Here is an 18,250-nt window from a genome sequence, read left to right as displayed (position 1 = left end):
ATTTGGATATATTTCCATTGCTGACTTTTCTGGCAGTTTGGAGCTGCTGGTTCTTACCCCTGCATGGTGATGTACTGTCTAAGCTAAGCATGAACTGATCCCTCCTTTTTTTTTTTATTTTTCCCTGTGTAGGATCACTACGACTGGGGCTTGCGTGCAATCAAGTCTGTGCTAGTTGTTGCTGGCTCCCTCAAACGAGATGACCCAGAGCGACCTGAAGACCAGGTTCTAATGCGCTCGCTTCGTGACTTTAACATCCCCAAGATTGTGACCGATGATGTGCCGGTGTTTATGGGGCTGATTGGGGATCTTTTCCCTGCACTGGATGTGCCTCGGAAGCGTGACCTGAATTTTGAGTCATTTGTGAGGCAGGCTGTGCTGGACCTCCGTCTGCAGGCTGAGGACAACTTTGTGCTCAAGGTAAGACCGAACGATCTTCTTGGGTACCTACTCCACCGTCAAATCATTTGGGTTTTCTCAACCATCTTTGCTTCTACAAAGAGGGCTCTGCACAATATTCCCCTTGCAGGCAGGCCTTGATGGAGGACAGAATCAGCTACGCTGGCTCTGATGCAGTTGCACCTGCCCCTGCAGCCTTCACTGGTTTGGCCCCTGAGTTTACAGAGGAGCCAACTCTTGTAGGCTCATGAAAGTGTGTCCCTTGGAGAGCAGAGCCTCATCGGCTCATGGCTGCCGGATGTAAATGGTGCTGGAGGTTTGTCTGCAGGCTGAGGATTTCACCCATCATGGTTAGAGTGGCTAGACCAAACTCGGTGTCATCTTTCTAAAGAAGAGGCCTAATGTAGATCTGAACTTCAGTTTGTCATTTTTGTCTAAAATTTGGGAGTGTTTTTCCTCAGGTGGTGCAGCTGGAGGAGCTGCTGACAGTCCGGCACTCTGTTTTCGTGGTGGGTAACGCAGGCACGGGCAAGTCTCAGGTGATGAGATCCCTGAACAAGACGTACCAGATAATGAAGCGGCGTCCTGTCTGGACAGACCTCAACCCCAAGGCAGTCACCAACGATGAGCTTTTTGGCATCATTAATCCAGCAACAAGAGAGTGGAAAGATGGTAAATGTCTTTTCATGACTGAATCTGCAGGTAAAGAAGGATATTGTTAATGAACTTCCTGAGCAGCAGCAGGATGACTGGTTCTTTGTATGCAGGTCTGAAAGCCCAGGTGCTTGTCTGCTGCTCAGCCGTGGCAGAGTTTGTTGTTCAAAGGACGCATAGGATGTTTTAACTCTTAGGTCCTCAGCTGAGAAGTATAGCATAAACCTGCTTTATCCTATTGCCATAAGAATAATTATCATATCCATTAATACCAACCTTTACCAGTTCCTAAATGGGGCAGGCAGTTTTTCGGAGTTGGCTGGACGGGTGATGGAAGAGAGTTCCCTCCCGCCCTATGGTGTGCACTGGGGCCCCCGAAAATGTCCCATCCCCAGGTTTCCATAGCTGGTGGCACACACGCGGGAGCCTTACAGTGGTGTTTTTCCACTTAATATTGCTGCCCAGTCTCTGTAATACACCAGCATTTGCCAGTCTGTTGATCCTGATTGCTCCTGAGGAAAATAAGACGAGCATTTAAAACTTGCTGAAAGATTACAGAAATCTGGAGTGAAAATGTTTGGTTGTGACTAATACATAAAGGCAGCTTTGATTTACGTGAGCGGCTGGTTTGGGAGGTGTGGGGGAGGGAAGGGAAGATGTTGCCATAAATCACCCTTGGCCAGACATCTGCTGGGAGATGAGCTGCCCTCCACCTCCCCTGCCTCCCCCCACAGACCCCTCCTTGACCCCCTGCCCTGCTCCAGTGCCAGGGCTAACTTCTTTTTAATTGTAATTAGGGACCCTAAATCAAAGTGACAGAGGGAATTGCAGGATACAGCCTGAACTCTGCAGCCTGGCTGCAGCAGTGACTGCAGACCGAGGACTGCGGGTGGCACTGACCAGCAGGAGGGACATCTTACGGGTGGCTGTCCAGTGGCTTCTGGCCTGTAATGTTTTAAGGGAACTTGCAGGACTCCTTCCAGCGGTTTCAAGGCAGATATTTTCTGCATTAACCATTCCTGAAAATTTTGTTTCGTGTTGCCGAAGACTGGGAAGGCAGTCTTCACCAAAGCCTAACGAGATGATCCCTTACTCCTTTCATTATCAGGAGTTGAAAAGGTTAGATGTGTTAGGTGGTAAAAGGTCCCATAAGGGAGTCCTAAAAGTGTTGGTTGTAGAACCAAACCCTTCTTTTAAATCCCAAGGCTGCTCGGTGGTGTGGATGCACAAGGGCAGGAGAGAGGCACTTTTCCCTCCGCTGCTGTCATGGTGGGTAGAGGAAAGCATTGATGCTCTGAGACAGGAGCTGTTTCTGATCCTAATGATGTTGGAGCCGTTTCCAAGGTGTGTGTCCAACGTGTGAGGAACCGAGGTGAGGCAGAGCCAGTGCGGTGTTACTTTTTTTCACCCGATCTCAGAATCGGATACCTGTTTCAGGTGAGCTGTTCTGCATTTTTTGTGCACAAGCTTTGTCTTCAGACTTATAATCCCGCTGGCTCTTCCTGACCCGGAGCACAAAGCATTAGCTTGTCCTGGACAAAAACAAACAAACAAACAAAAAACCCCAAGAAAATAGTGTGCTTGTCACAATTCACCAGAAGAGAGGCTTTTTTTTTAATGTTTGCCTGATGTTTTTTCATGAAGCCTAGCGTCTCCCTGGGTATTTTCATGTGTAGAGGAGAGCAATAGTTTTGTGGCGTTTTCATTTGCTCTGCAGTACTGCTGCTCTGTTCCCAGCCGTCCTGCTCTTCTTAACATTCATTATTTACTCCCCTCGAGACGCTGTATCCTCTCTGTCTCCTTGATTTTACTGACATTTTGTTCTGTCATTCAGTGTCATTCTGTGCTTGTTCTCCCCTCAATCTCACTAAAGCCATGACCCAGCGTTTAATGCATCTTGATTTCCCTGATATACTTCGAGCCACAAAAAAACCTTTATAAGAATTTCCAAAGCATATTCAGATGGTTTTCTCTGCATTGTGTCATTCATGCCTTCTTCTGCCTCTCAGTATCTGCTCTTCACTTTTCTTATCCCTTATGATTCTCGGTGGGACTGAAGCGTGTGTAGAGGTCTGCAGTCATTTTAAGTGGTGCTAACTGGTAATGTTTTTTTTTTCTTCAAAGCAGACTTGACCCATATCGTGATATAATAGTATTTATGTACATGTGCATAGGGATTTGAATGCTTAAGAAGAAAGCCTTAATTCGGGTAACTTTTAGTAAGTTGCTGGAGAAAACTGGTAGAGCAGGTGGCAACTTCAGTGTTCATCAACATATTCCTGTCACCCTCCCAGGACTGTTTTCATCAATCATGCGAGAGCTGGCCAACATCACACATGATGGTCCCAAGTGGATGGTACTAGATGGAGATATTGATCCGATGTGGATTGAGTCTCTTAATACTGTGATGGATGATAATAAGGTAATGAATGTAAGTTACAGGGGCAAGTGTTCTGTGACTGCATGGCATTTGACCGCCTAGGAGAAATGCAGATGCTGAAATCACACCTCCTAGAATAATGCAGTTGTGTTTCTTCAGCTATACCAAACAATATTGCATAAAGAAAATGGTGCATGAGGGAAATTGCTCAAAGCATGTTTTCATCGGAAATTCCCTTTTCTGGAGAGTTGGGCTCATGAGTAACCTCAGATGTCCTGATCATAACTTCATGCCCGTTAAAAACAGAGTGGGGTCAGAGTCCTACACCTTTTCCCCACCGTAAGCGGGTGCTGTTTATTCTGGGTCATGGAAGAGAGAGGGATCGTTCTGCTACCTGCTAGAAATGAGCTGCTTCGCCTTGAGGCACTGGGCTGACAGCAACCGAGGTTTTTAGTGCAAAATGCTGAACGCTTTTCATTCCTGTTCCAGGGGAAGACGTTAATCTGTCTGTGTGTCTGTCTGCCGCGTGCAGGTGCTGACCCTGGCAAGCAACGAGAGAATCCCACTGAACCCAACGATGCGGCTGGTCTTTGAGATCAGCCACCTGCGCACAGCCACCCCCGCCACCGTGTCCAGAGCGGGTGAGTCCTGGCCTGAGCTTCATACTGGGATTTTGCATGGACCAAGTAGGATCTAGTGCCATTAACCAGTCCTCTGTTGGCCAACTTGGTTCCTGTTGAAGGTACCCAACCTGGGATCACAGCTGCCTTTGGTGGACAGGGTAGGTTCCCGAAACACATAGACAAACTGAGGATCCTGACCCCAAATCCATCTATGGAGCCATCATCATCTTGGAGATTTACCCAGAGCTCTCTGTTGATGGATGTTCATGGCTTTGGCATTGCTGAGAGAGTGCTGCTGCTGTGCAAAGCCCTGTATGGACCTGATGAGGAGAGGGATAGTCCCTGTCCCACAGAGCTTCTGATCTTCTGGAGAAGTGCATGAAGCATGGGAGAAAGGAATGAAGGTGTCCCCTAGTTTTACACGTGGGGAAATGGAGCCCAGAGCAATAACGTGACTCAGGCCAGACCATATTCTGAATTTGGGGCAGCGTCAGGAAAGGTGTTCTGGTTTCCTAAGTCTCTTGACTGTTAATGTTTCTATGCCGCAGAGGGGCAGGAGGAGGGGGTAGGTAGTGGGGCACCCAGGCGTATTTGACAGAGTTTTAGTTATGTGAAAATAGATGAGAAATTCTGCTGGAGGAAAGGAATAGTCTCTGCTGTGTCCTTACTGTATGTTCTCTCTTATCCTGGGCCTAAAGGGATCCTGTACATCAACCCGTCGGATCTGGGCTGGAATCCCCCAGTGAGCAGCTGGATTGACAGGCGAGAGATCCAGTCCGAAAGAGCCAACCTGACCATTTTGTTTGATAAGTACCTGCCAATTTGCCTGGACACCCTCAGAACAAGGTACCTGTCTCAAGAGTGTTTGTATCTCCGCTGGCAGGGGCAGGGGGACACTCGCCGCTTTCCAGACCAGCTGTGCTGTGCTGGGGTTGTGCTGCACGTGGCTTGGGTGGCTGGTTTCCTCCTTGCCCCTGAGAGCCCTGAACATCACTGGCTTAAGCTCAGAGAAACAATGGGGCAAGGTGGGGCAGCTGACGTTCCTGCCCGTCCTTCGTCGGTCAGATCTGGTTTTCATCTGATTTTGATTTGATTGTTCCTGTACTACTTCTACCAGTTCTGTATCTCTTGGAAGGTAAATCCAAGAGGTCCTAAAGAGGAAGCTTTTCAGTGTCCTGATGTGTCAGGCTGGACCCGAGTCCAGTCCACAAGTTATCTTTCAGTAGAGCAGATTTCAGACCACTGCTGAAGGAAAGTTTTCAGTATGCAGCATGGAAGGTGGAGAGAGCAGATCCTCTTTTTTCTTCTCCCCACTGCTTTTCCCACCCCTCAGTGATGAGAAGGAAGTTGGTGTTTGTGGGAGAGTGTGGGATTGCTTCACAGGCAGTTCTCTCTTGAATTTCTTTCCTGTTGCATTTGAACAAAATGAAGTCAGTCTGTGCGGACATCCAGCCTGGGCGTGTTTCATGGTTGGACACCAGTCCAATGAACATGAAGAACTTGGATATTTGGAAGAGCCATGGTGCTTCTTAGCTTGAGTTATCTTCAAAGCCTCCAGAGAAGCCACATGTTTCTTGCTTATCATCATGGGAGATGGATCCCTTACTCATACTGTGGTGAGGACTGGCCAAAGTAGAGTCCCAACAAACATGAGTAAGGGAGCTGCTCCCATCCTTGGCTTGTTTCCTATAGTTGCACCTTCATTTAAATAAATAAATAAATAAATAAATCAGCGTGCAATTAAGCATGAGAGTTGTCAGCGACAATGGGGATGTGTCGGAAGGGGTGGAATTAGTGAAAGCAGTGGTCTTTGGAAATAGGAGTTAGGCGTCTTCCTAGGGAGCTGCTCCCTGGGGAACCAAGCTGGTTACAGCTGTTGGCAGCAAAGTCCATTGGACATTTCCCACTCCGTTTGCTGAACATTGTGTCAGACCGTGAAATCCACAGGATTAGCTACAGGCAGCCCTGAGCTGAGTATTTTGGTAGCTTACTTAATTCAAAAATTGTAGAACCAACCTTTCAAATAGCTATAATTACTTTATGGAGGACTTCAGTGCTGCTACAATATTAGTTTGGAATTCTGTAAGTGTAGCTTAAATGAATGTAAAATGGCAAGATGAAAGGGCTTATTTTATTACTCCTCTATTTGACCGCTTTTGAACTCATCGTGTTCACAGGAAATCATTGCCTTTAGCAAGTCTTCCATTTTACTTCTTTCAAGAGGATCAAAGTTTTAAAATGCTTGAAACTTCTGATTACTGTTATTACTTGTATATGTGCCGGTGCCAGCAGGTCCGGGGGAGAGAACGGGTGTTCTCTTTATTGCTGTCCCCAGGAATAAGACACGCAGTGCTGACGAGTAAAATGCTAATACTCCGAAAAAGCATTTCTAGGCTTGTCTTCCTGGGCTGTGAGTGGCTGTGTTGCTGGACCCAATTATATTTCCTGTGCTTTCAATTTCCATCCCTTAGGTTTAAGAAGATTATTCCCATTCCTGAGCAGAGTATGGTTCAGATGCTGTGCTACCTCCTCGAATGCCTCCTGACGGAGGAGAACACGCCTCCCGACTGCCCCAAGGAGCTTTATGAACTTTACTTTGTCTTTGCTGCCATCTGGGCCTTTGGTGGATCGATGTTTCAAGACCAGGTAAGAAGGAAGATGCTGCTTCAGCATCTTTTATACAGGCTTTTTTTGGGGGGGGGGTTGGGTTTTTTTTTAATACTTTCCAAAACATAGTGCTATATCAGTAATGCTGTTTTCCTGGGGCTCTCGTATAGGTGATAATAAACTACAAACCTGAACCCCACAATTCCTTTTGCGAAAGACCTCGTTATCCAGGGTGTAACACCAGAGGAGAACGGCTGAGGAGTCGAGTGACAAAGGCGAAGGGATGTTTGCTTATGCAGACACATCTCACTGGGGAGAAACATGAGGTTAATTTATAGAGGACTGTGGATGTGCATAATGTGATCAAATTAAGACTGACTTACCAGATAAATACATCAGTGGAGCCGCCTTTCAGCCATCTGACTGCACAGGTAGACACAAAGCGGCCGGTGCTTTGTCCCCACCTGGCTTTTATTAAACATAGGTGGATGTCAAGAACTGACTGTCCTCAGTTCTGATAGAAGTACAGAAGAAAGAGGGGTGGTCAGCAGGGCAGGGTGGGCTTTGGGGACTATGCGCTTCCGCTTAAGCGGGAGAAGACAGTGGTTCTGCTCTTGAAATACTCTTTGCTGGCGAGGTTGAGGTTGATGGTTGTAGGCGCTCAGCTCCACCTCCCCTGCGGGCAGCCAGCCAGGTCTCTGGCTTGAGCTGCTGGGCCCAGTCAAGCTGCCGGTGGGTGGATGTCCACACCCGAGACTGTAGTGCTGGAGGGCACGATCTGGAGATGAAGGTCTTCTTGGCCCAGGAGGACTAATCAGACCATGGTTCGCTAGTGGTGTCTCTGGCATTCAAAGTTTGCTCATGTCCGAGAGGCAGAGGAAGACAGGGCACTGCTCTCCATGCTGCTTCCCGCAATACATCTATCCTATGGATTAATTGCAGCTGTCAGCCTCTGAACCATCAGCTCGCAATAGACAAGGTGGGTGTAATCTCTTGAGTGGTGATATTATTATCAGACAGTTTTCTCAAGGTCAGCGTTTGATACTGCACGTTTTCAGCCCCCTGAAAGGTCCAGGCCCTTAAAACACGGGAGAAGCACAGACATTTCCAGCTGGGCTGAAACAGCTGCTTTGGTGGGAGCTGGAGCACATGAACAGGGATTTTAGGAAGGATCTTCTCCACACTTGCCTGGGGGAAGCATGGTTGTGCTGCCTCCAACCTCCGTCTCTCTCCCCGACTTCTTAGACACGGGAGAGAAGAAATGGACGTTCCCTTTTGCCCCAGTTCTGCCCCATCTCCTGTCTGCATGGCTCAGCTCGGCACAGCAGGGCTGTCTCTTGATTTCCAAGTAATTGGAAAAGCTGCTGGTGTTTTGCAACTTCCAACTGTTGTCAGTAATAATGGTCAAGAAGACAGCGGGCTGCGTGTCAGCCCTGCTGCCAACGCTGCCGACATTGGGGCCACCCTTGGCTCCCTTCCATGGTTCCATGCCCATGCTTGCAGGACGGCGTTCCACTCTCTGTCAGCATTGCCGTTTCCAGATTGATGGCTGTGCAAGCTGGAGATTTTTAATGTGACTGGTTCGAAGGCAGGCAGGAGAAACCTGAGGCGCTTGTCGAGGGATCTAAGAGCACGCGTGGCACCTGAAGGCCTAGATTTTGCGTACCAGGTTTTCAGCAGGTGGCACAGGGAGCACTGCGAGCGTACCTCATCCTCAGGTCTAAAGCATGTCGTCCTGATCTGTGGGTCTGCCCAGAGACAGCGCAGCGCTGTCGAGGGCTTTTTCTGGTCCCTATTGGGCTTGTTTCAAGCTCTGTGTGATCTGGAGTATGTGAGAGGTCTCTCCATGGACCTGGCACTAGAGGTCCTTCCCCAGCCGGGGTGGAGGCACTGCTGTTCTCAGAGGCTGCTCAAGTGCTCTCTGAGGTCTCTTCGTGTTGTGCCTCAATGCTAGACCAGCAACGTCCGCTGGGCTCTTCAGGTTTGCTTCACGCCAAGGAGCAGATGCTTTGGAAAGCGATAAACAACACAGCTTGGTGCTGATCTGGTGCCGTCATACCTCGTGGCCATTGCATGACCTGCGCGAGGCTAGTTCTCTTGATCTCTGTGAAGAACTTAACTTCCATTTTCTATGTGCCGGCTGGGAAATACTCAGCCGTAGTGTTGTCAGTGCAGGATGACTTAAAAAAAACCCAACCCAGCAAATGCTGGGGAGCAGTGCCTGTCCTTGCTTCAGCAGTACAAGCCGCTGTCTGATTACAGGAGCCTACAGCTCCTCGAGCAAGTCACGTGGCAGATGGGCCCCGCATCCCCCGTGCCGTAGCAGAGTCCGTCCCCAGCGTAGTGGGCTTGGCTGCCCGAGGAGCGCTGGCTGTGCGGGCTGTGGTGGCCGGGGGCAGCGGGCACAGGCTGTGCAGGCTGCAGGAGGAGCTGCCCGGCCACAGCATCCCGCTGGGAGGGCCGACTCTGAGGCCGGACTGCGTTGCCTCTCATGATGCTCTGTAAATGTCAGAGCTGGGAGTGCGAGGATCCGGCAGTCCGAGCGAGGGGAAGCCTGATGAAAAATGATCCAATATAAAATCTGTTTATTGCTCTTCATTGAAGGTGCCCTTCGTGCTGACCTTTTGCTGCCAAAATGTCAGGAGAAACAGTCTGGAAGGCTTCCCGCTACTCTGCGATTGTTGGTGGGTAGCGGGGCCCCTGTATAAAAACAGATGATAGATTTGCCATTTCCAGGCTCTGAAATTAGCGGAAATCCATCTGGGGTTTTTATTAAGGCAGCAGTCTGAATTCGACGCCGCTCTGGCAATAGAGCCAGGGCTGGAGCGGCTCCATGGAACTGCTGGGTTCGGGCGGGCTGGCAGCCCATCGCAGTGCAGCTGCAGGCAGTTTGCATCGCAGGGGTGAGGGCACCCTTGTGAGAAAGCTTTTAGCAGCGATGCACATCCCTCGCCACCGCAGGCGACTCTGCTGCCGGCACCGAGGAGTTATACCGACAGGAGAACGGAGAATTACAGTTATTCTGCCTCTCTGAATAGCACGAGACTGCAAAATCGGGGATTCTAATGATGTGTTTTTTTCAAATCCTCTGGTCTTTTGATGGATGGTGACTCAGGAGACTTTACAGAGGACACTCGGTTCGGTTCAGCTTGAAACCCCGGGTTCCTGATGGAGGCTTAGCAGCCGATGGGCAACGTGTTTGTCCCTTCTGGCCTGGGAAAGCACATCGAATGGCTGAGGGGAGGAGACCAGCAGAAGCCCAAGGAAGAAACCATGCTGTTAAGACTGGCTAAATTATGTATCTGGTATTTCACAGATGTGTTTTTAACAGGACTTTTCTCCTCCTTCCCCTGCCCACTTCTCCCCCATGGCAGAAGCCTGTAGTCCCTGTTGGCTGCGTGGGAAGCGTTCAGGCAGAGGGACTGGTCCAATGTCATACAGGAGAACTGGGGCAGGGGAGGGGACTAAGCACATTTTGCAAGTCCTGACCCAGCACCCAAAGCAAAACTGTCACCCCAGCTCCTGAAAAAATTCAGATGCTCCAAAATCTTTGTGCGTAGAAAGATATAATGGGGAACGTCAAGAAAGGGGGTGCTTCCAGGGCGATACGGCAGTGCAGAAACACAGTAGAGCAAAACGGGCACGGTCACAGGATCATAGAATCATTTAGGTTGGAAAAGACCTTTAAGATCATCGAGTCCGACCGTAAACCTAGCACTGCCAAGTCCACCACTAAACCATATCTCCAAGCACAATGTCTACCCGGCTTTTAAACACCTCCAGGGATGGTGACTCAAGCGCTTCCCTGGGCAGCCTGTTCCAGTGCTTAATAACCCTTTCAGTGTAAAAATTTTTCCTAATATCCGTCCTAAACCTCCCCTGGCACAACTTGAGGTCGTTTCCTCTTGTCCCATCGCCTGTTCCTTGGGAGAAGAGACCAACCCCCCCTGGCTACCCCCTCCTTTCAGGTGGTTGTAGAGAGCGAGAAGGTCTCCCCTCAGCCTCCTCTTCTCCAGGCTGAACACCCCCAGCTCCCTCAGCCGCTCCTCACAGGACTTGTGCTCCAGACCCCTCACCATCTCCGTCGCCCTTCTCTGGACACGCTCCAGCCCCTCAGTGTCTTGCAGTGAGGGGCCCAAAAGTGGACACAGCCCTTGAGGTGGGGCCTCACCAGTGCCCAGCACAGGGGGACCATCACTGCCTCAGTCCTGCCAGGTCCCTCACTGGTGCTTTGATACACTGGTGTCTGCAATGCTGCTTCTCCAAAACATTGTGGCTTGAAAAGAGGCCAGAAGACAACAACTAAGTATTAATAGAGAGGTGTGATTTATAAGGAAAGGCTTTAGTATGCATCCTTTGACTAACCATGACCGCAGATGTAGACGGATGTTGTGTCCTTGTCTGTTGGAAGAAGTAGGCACCAAGAATCAATCAAGCAGCCTGTTTAGTCATGGGCACGTATTTCTCTTTTTCAAATTGATCCATCTATCTCATCTCAGACACAGCAAGAGTGATCAACACAGAGGATGAATTATTTAGATGAATAAATAGGAGTGATGAGAAGAAATGAAGAAAATGAAGAAAATGAAAAATTAGGCTTAATAATAGGAAAAAGGGTAACATCGTTATGCTGTGGAATATATTTTAAGGACCAGTCCTGCACCAGTGGACTGGGATGGATAACACTCTCCATCACTAATGAATTTGTCCAGATGAGCGTATTTTCTCCACTTTTTGTTTTGCAGCTTGTGGACTACAGAGTGGAGTTCAGCAAGTGGTGGGTGGCAGAATTCAAGACTATCAAGTTTCCCTCTCAGGGCACAGTCTTTGACTTTTACATCGATCCAGAAACGAAGAAGTTTGAGCCTTGGTCTAAACTTATTCCTCAGTTTGAATTTGATCCAGAAATGCCATTACAGGTACGTGAACCTTGCGTGCTTTTTGTCCAGGAGGAATACGTGCATTTTAGTGACTGTACGCGGGCATTTCAGTGAAGTCTCGTTAAAGGTCAAGCACTTAATAAGGATGGCGTTTTTCATGAGGCACAACTTAATTACCCATCTTTCTTTACTGTGCTTTGGCTGTGGAGACACATCCTCCATCCGGCTCCCAAATAGGAGCGATGTACACGAGGGACAGGCTCAGAACCGCCCCAGTGTCCCAGGAGCTGGTGTGCCCTGGCTGCAGGATTTGGCCTGCAGAGAGAAGCGGGATATGAGACGATGTAGTGACAAAGCCCCCGAGGCAGCATGTCGTCATTCTGCATGGCTGAAAATAGAGATGTTTTTATGATTTGGGCAAAAAATGAGATTTTCTTCAGGTAGTGAATTGTGTTTGCCAGCTACGCTTGTCTTTCCTTTTAGGAGTGCCACAGTGAGCAGATGACTTGTAAAAATTGCTACTGTTTTAGCAAAATGTGTTTGTGGGGAGCTCCAGATGCTGCTCCCAGCATCCAGCTGTCAAGGTTTCATCTGTGCAGACAGTTTGATTTTAATGGTTGGCAGCAGCGTGTCGTTCCCTTCCTAGTGCAATCTAGAAACTGGGATCACCTTATCATTCCTGGCTCTCCCAATTCTGCTTCTCCCCAGCACATGGCTGCGGGGCTGTGGCAGGGATGGGGACAGTTACCTCCTCCTTATGCCCCTCTCAGGCTTGCCTCGTGCCCACCGCTGAGACAGTCCGTGTGCGGTACTTCATGGACAGGCTCCTGGAGCGCCAGCGGCCGGTGATGCTGGTGGGCAATGCCGGCACAGGGAAGTCTGTGCTGGTGGGGGACAAGCTCTCCTCGCTGGACACGGACACTTATGTGGTGAAGAAGGTCCCATTCAACTACTACACCACCTCTGCCATGCTGCAAGGTAAGTCCAGAGGAGGCTACAAAGATGCTCAGGGGACTGGAGCACCCCTCTGCTGAGGAAAGGCTGAGAGCCCTGGGGCTGTTCAGCCTGGGGAAGAGCAGGCTGAGAGGAGACCTCATCAATGCTCAGCAATAGCTGAAGGGTGGGTGTCAGGAGGATGGGGCCAGGCTCTTTTCAGTGGTGCCCAGTGACAGGACGAGGGGCAACAGGCACAAACTGGAACACGGGAAATTCCGTCTCAACATGAGGAGGAACTTCTTTGCTGTGAGGGTGGCAGAGCCCTGGCACAGGCTGCCCCGAGAGGTGGTGGAGTCTCCGTCTCTGGAGACATTCCAAACCCGCCTGGAGGCGTTCCTGTGCCACCTGCTGTGGGTGACCCTGCTCTGGCAGGGGGCTGGACTGGGTGATCTCCAGAGGTCCCTTCCAACCCCCACCATTCTGTGGTTCTGTAAGGTGGTGGCTGAGCCACAGGACTTCTGTCTGGTGGGTTTCTGAATTCCTGGGGCGTCCATTGGGATTTGGAGTGGGGCGTGCACTGTGGCGCTTGGGGGAAGACCCATGTGGGCCTGCACCGACACCCGCAGACTCTTAGATCCCACTGTGAAGCTCTCAGGTCAGTAGACCCCAGGTTTTGGGGAAGATAATATTTTGCAACATGAGGATTTGAATTCTGAAGGCCGTGACTCTGGCTCAGGGCTGTGCCAAAGCACATGCTTCAATCTGCTGCTGTTCTGTACAGCACGCAGCTCCTACGTGACTTGAGGTGCGCCTTTAGTACGCTCGAATTTAAGCCCACGCTGAATAGGATGGCTTTCTTGGCTAGGAGCCAAACTGTCCTCGGGGTGCAATGACAGGAATTGCATCCCAATTAGCAGTGAGGCTGATGCTAATGGATGTGTGCAGGCTGTAAGCTGGGGCGGCTGGTTCCTGGCGCTGTCCTCCGTGTCCTGCCGCAGCCCCATGTGCTCCCATGGAGCCTCCCCAGGGGCCACGGGGCTTGCTGACCCTGCAGGGCTCAGAGACCCAGGGAACTGCTGGCCCTGGGGAAGTCCAGAAGAATATCAGTGAAAAATGAAGTTTGAGACCAAGATGAGGTCAGTTTTGCTGTGTGGTCTCTTCAGAGACAAAGAGAAAGGAGGGAATTATGGAAAAGTGGCTGATTTTGGAATGGTATTTTCACTGTGAGTTGACCTAAAGAGAGATAAAATACTTTTTTGCATTTATTTATTAACCAGGAATGAAACAACCTGGTTGGTTTTGAATTGAGTAACAGCTGCGGGTCACTGTAAAACAAAATGCTTCCTTGGTTTGGCCCAAATGTGCTGAAATCCTCTTCCTCCCCCCCCGCGACATGGGACTACTCTCTGTGAAGCACTGGTGAGACCAAGGATTTAACCTTCACCCCCTGGCTTGCTCCTGGACACACAGTGCCGGGTGAGGACGCGCTCGCAGCCCAGATCGATGCCGAAGGCAGTCCATGGCTTCCTCCGTGCTCTGCCAGGCTCCCAGTGTGGCAAACATTTTAAGAGAGGTGTCGGAGCTTAAAATTGCACTCTGGGACTGATCTGCCGGCAGGGAGGTGACAGCAGAGGCTCAGCCCACGCCCTGTAACCCGGGGCCGTGTTGCGGGGCCAATGTCGGAGCTTTCTGCAGCAGGTTTGAGGAGTTTCTGTGCCTGCAGGTGCCGTCCCTCCCAGGGTTTGCTGCCTGCGCCGCCCTGTGCCTCTCCCCACAGCGCGAATGCAAATTATTTGGGTTACATGGCCTTCAAGCAAAAAAACGGGTAATATCTCGCCTTTTGGCCAGGCTTGCAGCCCTGAGCAGTGTGATGGCTATAACCCCCCTTTTCCCCTTCCTGGTGCCTCTTCTCCTTTTCCGCTCGTGCGGGGTCTCTGTGAAACGCTCTTGAGCTGGTAAATGGGCTGGTCAGTCTGGCTGTGCACCCAGCTGGGGGAAAATGTGCTCATTTATCTCCAGCCGATGGGGCGGGCGGGTGCGGGCGTTGAGATTTACGCAGGCAGACCTGGCAGCGCATCCCTCCTTACTCTGGCTGTGAGCTACGGGCTGAGACGGCGACTTTCTTCCCCTGCAGAGAGGAGCAAGTCATCTTGCGCGTGGATGAAGATGTGGCTGTGAGATTTGCATTGGGAAGCGTGATTTATACGTCTTGGCCTAGTTCCCTACTGCTCATTTTTTAGAGTTAATTTGTCCCTTTTTGTGTAGTTTGTCAGCTGGCTGCTTTTTTTTCCCCAGCAGGCACCTCTTTAAATTTGTAAAACATGGCTACAGAGCAGCTTGGGAATTTATTTTTTTTATTATTTTTTTTTTACTTAAAAAAAGAGTCTAACTTGAAAGCCAGCAATTTCTTAGCCAAGGTGCCTGTTGGTGGCAGAGATTTATGAGGTACAGAGTGTGCACCCTTGAGGGGAAGCACAGGTATGGGGTTCAAACCACCCTCGCAGCCCCCGTGGCTTACAGAATCACAGAATGGTGTGGGCTGGAAGGGGCCTCTGGAGATCACCCAGTCCAACCCCCTGCCAGAGCAGGGTCACCCACAGCAGGTGGCACAGGAACGCCTCCAGGCGGGTTTGGAATGTCTCCAGAGTCGGAGACTCCCCCACCTCTCGGGGCAGCCTGTGCCAGGGCTCTGCCACCCTCACAGCAAAGAAGTTCCTCCTCCTGTTTAGGTGGAACTTCCTATGGTCAAGTTTGTGCCCGTTACCCCTTGTCCTGTCCCTGGGCACCACTGAAAAGAGCCTGGCCCCATCCTCCTGACACCCCCCCTTTCAGTATTGATAAGCGTTGATAAGATCCCCCCTCAGGCGTCTTTTTTCCAGACTAAAAAGTCCCAAATCTCTCAGCCCTTCTCTCTTACGAGGAAAGGCTGAGGGACTTGCGTCTTTTTAGTCTGGAAAAAAGACGACTGTGGGGGGGATCTTATCAATGCTTATAAATATTGCTTATAAACGTGGTTATATATATATTTTTTATATATATATATATATTCTTATAAACATGGCATTACAGAAATGCCATGTACATAGGGGCTGAAAGGAGTTAGACACCCACGTTGCACAAGCCTGGGCCAGTTTGCGGATTTTCTTTGCTGTATTGTGACCGAACGCCGCTTTCTGTGGCATTGGTTGTGCTGCGAGCCCAATGCCCTGGGCCTCTGGTCCGCTGCTCTCTCTGCTTCGGGCCCTCTGGGCCCCCTGCCCCTCCGTCAGCTGCAGCCCTGCCTTCTGTCACTCAGCACCTTCCCACTCCTGATCTCCCTTGAGAGAATTGCAATAAATATTGGGGTTTTTTTTTGGTTTTGGGTTTTTTTTCCCCCGCCTTGATCACCAGCCAGCAGGCGAGAGGAGCCGTACTTGCAGAGTCTCGTTATCGCAGAGTCTCGTTATCGGTGACTCTTTCTTTCAGGTGCTAATTTGCGTACGGGAGGATCGCAGAGACTCCGACCCTTTATTGTTATTATGAGATGCAGCTTTGAATTAAAATGCAACTTTCACGAACACGTCGCTTGATCCCCAGTAATTGCGTTTCAGTGTGATGAATCTCCTGCATACTTGTTTAACCTCAAAAAGGGCTGATTTTATATGTTAATTAAGGACTAATTAAATTTAAATTAAATGCTTATTTGAAACACTTAATTTAACTTGCTACCAGAAATTTCAAATATTGTGGTTTCATTGAAGGGGGAGAGAGACTCCCACTGAGGAAAGATTCATCATTTTTCGTAGCACAATTCATTCCGTTGTGCAGCGACTGTCTCTGACAAGAACTCAGCTGAATTTGGAGTAGTGGGAAAGACAAGCTGTCTGCGGTGCACCGAAGCAGTAAAAAAAAACCGAAACGGTGTTGTAAAAGATTTGTGGTCTGAAAAAAAACCCAGGATATAAATCCTTCCTTAATAACTTTCGCACATGATAATGAATGGCTTAAGTGTACGTTTCCACAAGGAGATTTTTATAAAAGTTCCCAGCCCCATTTACATTTGCCGCTCTTCCCTAATTACAAAGAATCGTTATTTCCCGTGCTGCTCTACAGCATATTATAGCTCTGGTGACAACCCAAAAACTGCGTAAATTAAACAAATTCTGCCTCCGGGGAAGCATGAGCCTGAGGACGCTCTCCCAGTAAGCCCAGGGCAGAAACCCACCGCAGGCCTGGGCAGAGAAGAGCTGCTGCTGTTCGCTTTGCCTCTCGCCGGGTCCCTAAAGGTTGCTTGGGCTGCGATCAAAGGAATCAATAACCTATAAAACATGGTGTGCAGCAACGTGGGGTGATTTTTATGAAATATCAGTCCAGCGTTCTAAATATTCCCCGCGTTTTATCACCTAGAGCGACACATAACCTCAGCCTTCTGCTGAAACAAATGAAAATCTTGCAAAGGTTTGAAATGGGAAACTTTTCTCTCCATGCTTTGCCTTGCTCGTGCGTGACGCTACGTAAAACGAGGCGGTAATTTGGCGGCTGGTGTTGGAAATGAGTCTTGTCGCATTATCCGGAGGTTTGGGTAACGCTGGGGAGGGGATCAGGGAACTTTGGTGCATTTAAATAAAAAACATCATTTTGATTGTTCGGAAAGCGTGCAGGAATTTGGCCCTGAAATCACCTATATCTTTTGTCTAACAGAGGTAAAAAAAGGCACTTAAATTTACAAAATCAGCTTTGCTCACGGGCTTCTGTGCCCACAGCGTCTCCCTCCTTCCTTCCCGGTGCCCAGCCGCTCCTGCCCGCGTGTCGCGGGGGACGGTCACCACTCTCTTGTGCGGATCAGAATAACCTCAGCAAGCAAGATTTAGTTTAAAAAAGTTATGCAGAAGGGATTCAAAACACTTCATCTTGTATGAAAAGCTTTCGTTTCCTCTGAAGTAGACCTGTTTTGTAGCAGAGTGTTAGTTTGCCTTATTTTGTTTGAAATGAGGTGTTGAGAGCTCTCCGATTCGGGTTGAGTCCAAATGAAAAGCTTCCCAAGGGTCCCTGCCAGCCCCCTGCAGGGCTCTTGTTTGCCCTGTGGCCACAGCTCAGGGATGGCCACTGTCCTGCCGGAGCAGCATCCTGTGCCGAGGCCAACTCTTCCTCCCCAAAATGCAATAAAGAGCCCAGATGCAGCTGGAGGGGGACGGGGGCTGCAGGAGGGGCCTGTCCTGCGCACAGCTCAGCTCCTCCCAGTAGCTACACACAGCACGGCATCCAGCTGGGTTGAGAAATCATTTTTGTTTTGCAGCAATGACCCCCCCAGTAGCTTAGCGTTGCATCTCTGCCTCCATACAGGTGTGCTTGAGAAGCCTCTGGATAAAAAGGCCGGGAGAAATTATGGCCCTCCGGGTACTAAGAAGCTGATCTACTTCATCGACGACCTGAACATGCCTGAGGTGGACGCCTACGGCACGGTGCAGCCCCACACGCTGATCAGGCAGCACCTGGACTATGGCCACTGGTAGGAGGCTGCTCGGGCTTGGTCATCCCAGACCTTTTTGCTCAGCTGCAGGGCTGGGGACGGGGTTTGAGAGGAGGTGAATCATAGAGTCATAGAATGTGTTGGGTTGGAAGGGACCTCTAAAGGCCATCTAGTCCAACCCCCTGCAGTCAGCAGGGACATCTTCAGCTGGATCAGGTTGCTCAGAGCCTCATCCAGCCTGGCCTTGAATGTCTCCAGGGATGGGGCCTCCACCACCTCTCTGGGCAACCTGGGCCAGTGTCTCAGCACCCTCAGTGGAAAG

The 18,250-nt window shown here is 49.9% G+C and overlaps 1 protein-coding gene across 4 annotated transcripts in view; it reads left to right on the top strand.

Annotated features, from left to right (window-relative positions):
* Positions 1–18,250, top strand: part of DNAH9 (dynein axonemal heavy chain 9) — a 226,683-nt gene that overhangs the window by 53,459 nt on the left and 154,974 nt on the right. For all 4 annotated transcript variants that reach the window (XM_063352546.1, XM_063352545.1, XM_063352547.1 and 1 more), the window contains 9 exons: positions 133–420; positions 861–1,071; positions 3,348–3,475; positions 3,966–4,074; positions 4,755–4,902; positions 6,528–6,702; positions 11,409–11,582; positions 12,314–12,521; positions 17,802–17,967. In XM_063352546.1, the coding sequence (XP_063208616.1) occupies positions 133–420; positions 861–1,071; positions 3,348–3,475; positions 3,966–4,074; positions 4,755–4,902; positions 6,528–6,702; positions 11,409–11,582; positions 12,314–12,521; positions 17,802–17,967 (1,607 nt within the window). The remainder of the gene's footprint in view (positions 1–132; positions 421–860; positions 1,072–3,347; positions 3,476–3,965; positions 4,075–4,754; positions 4,903–6,527; positions 6,703–11,408; positions 11,583–12,313; positions 12,522–17,801; positions 17,968–18,250) is intronic.

This window comes from Chroicocephalus ridibundus, chromosome 14, assembly GCF_963924245.1.
Source record: "Chroicocephalus ridibundus chromosome 14, bChrRid1.1, whole genome shotgun sequence".
NCBI classification, from domain to species: domain Eukaryota; kingdom Metazoa; phylum Chordata; class Aves; order Charadriiformes; family Laridae; genus Chroicocephalus; species Chroicocephalus ridibundus.
Note: the sequence above shows the minus strand (reverse complement) of the source record. Positions and strands in the feature narration are given on the sequence as shown.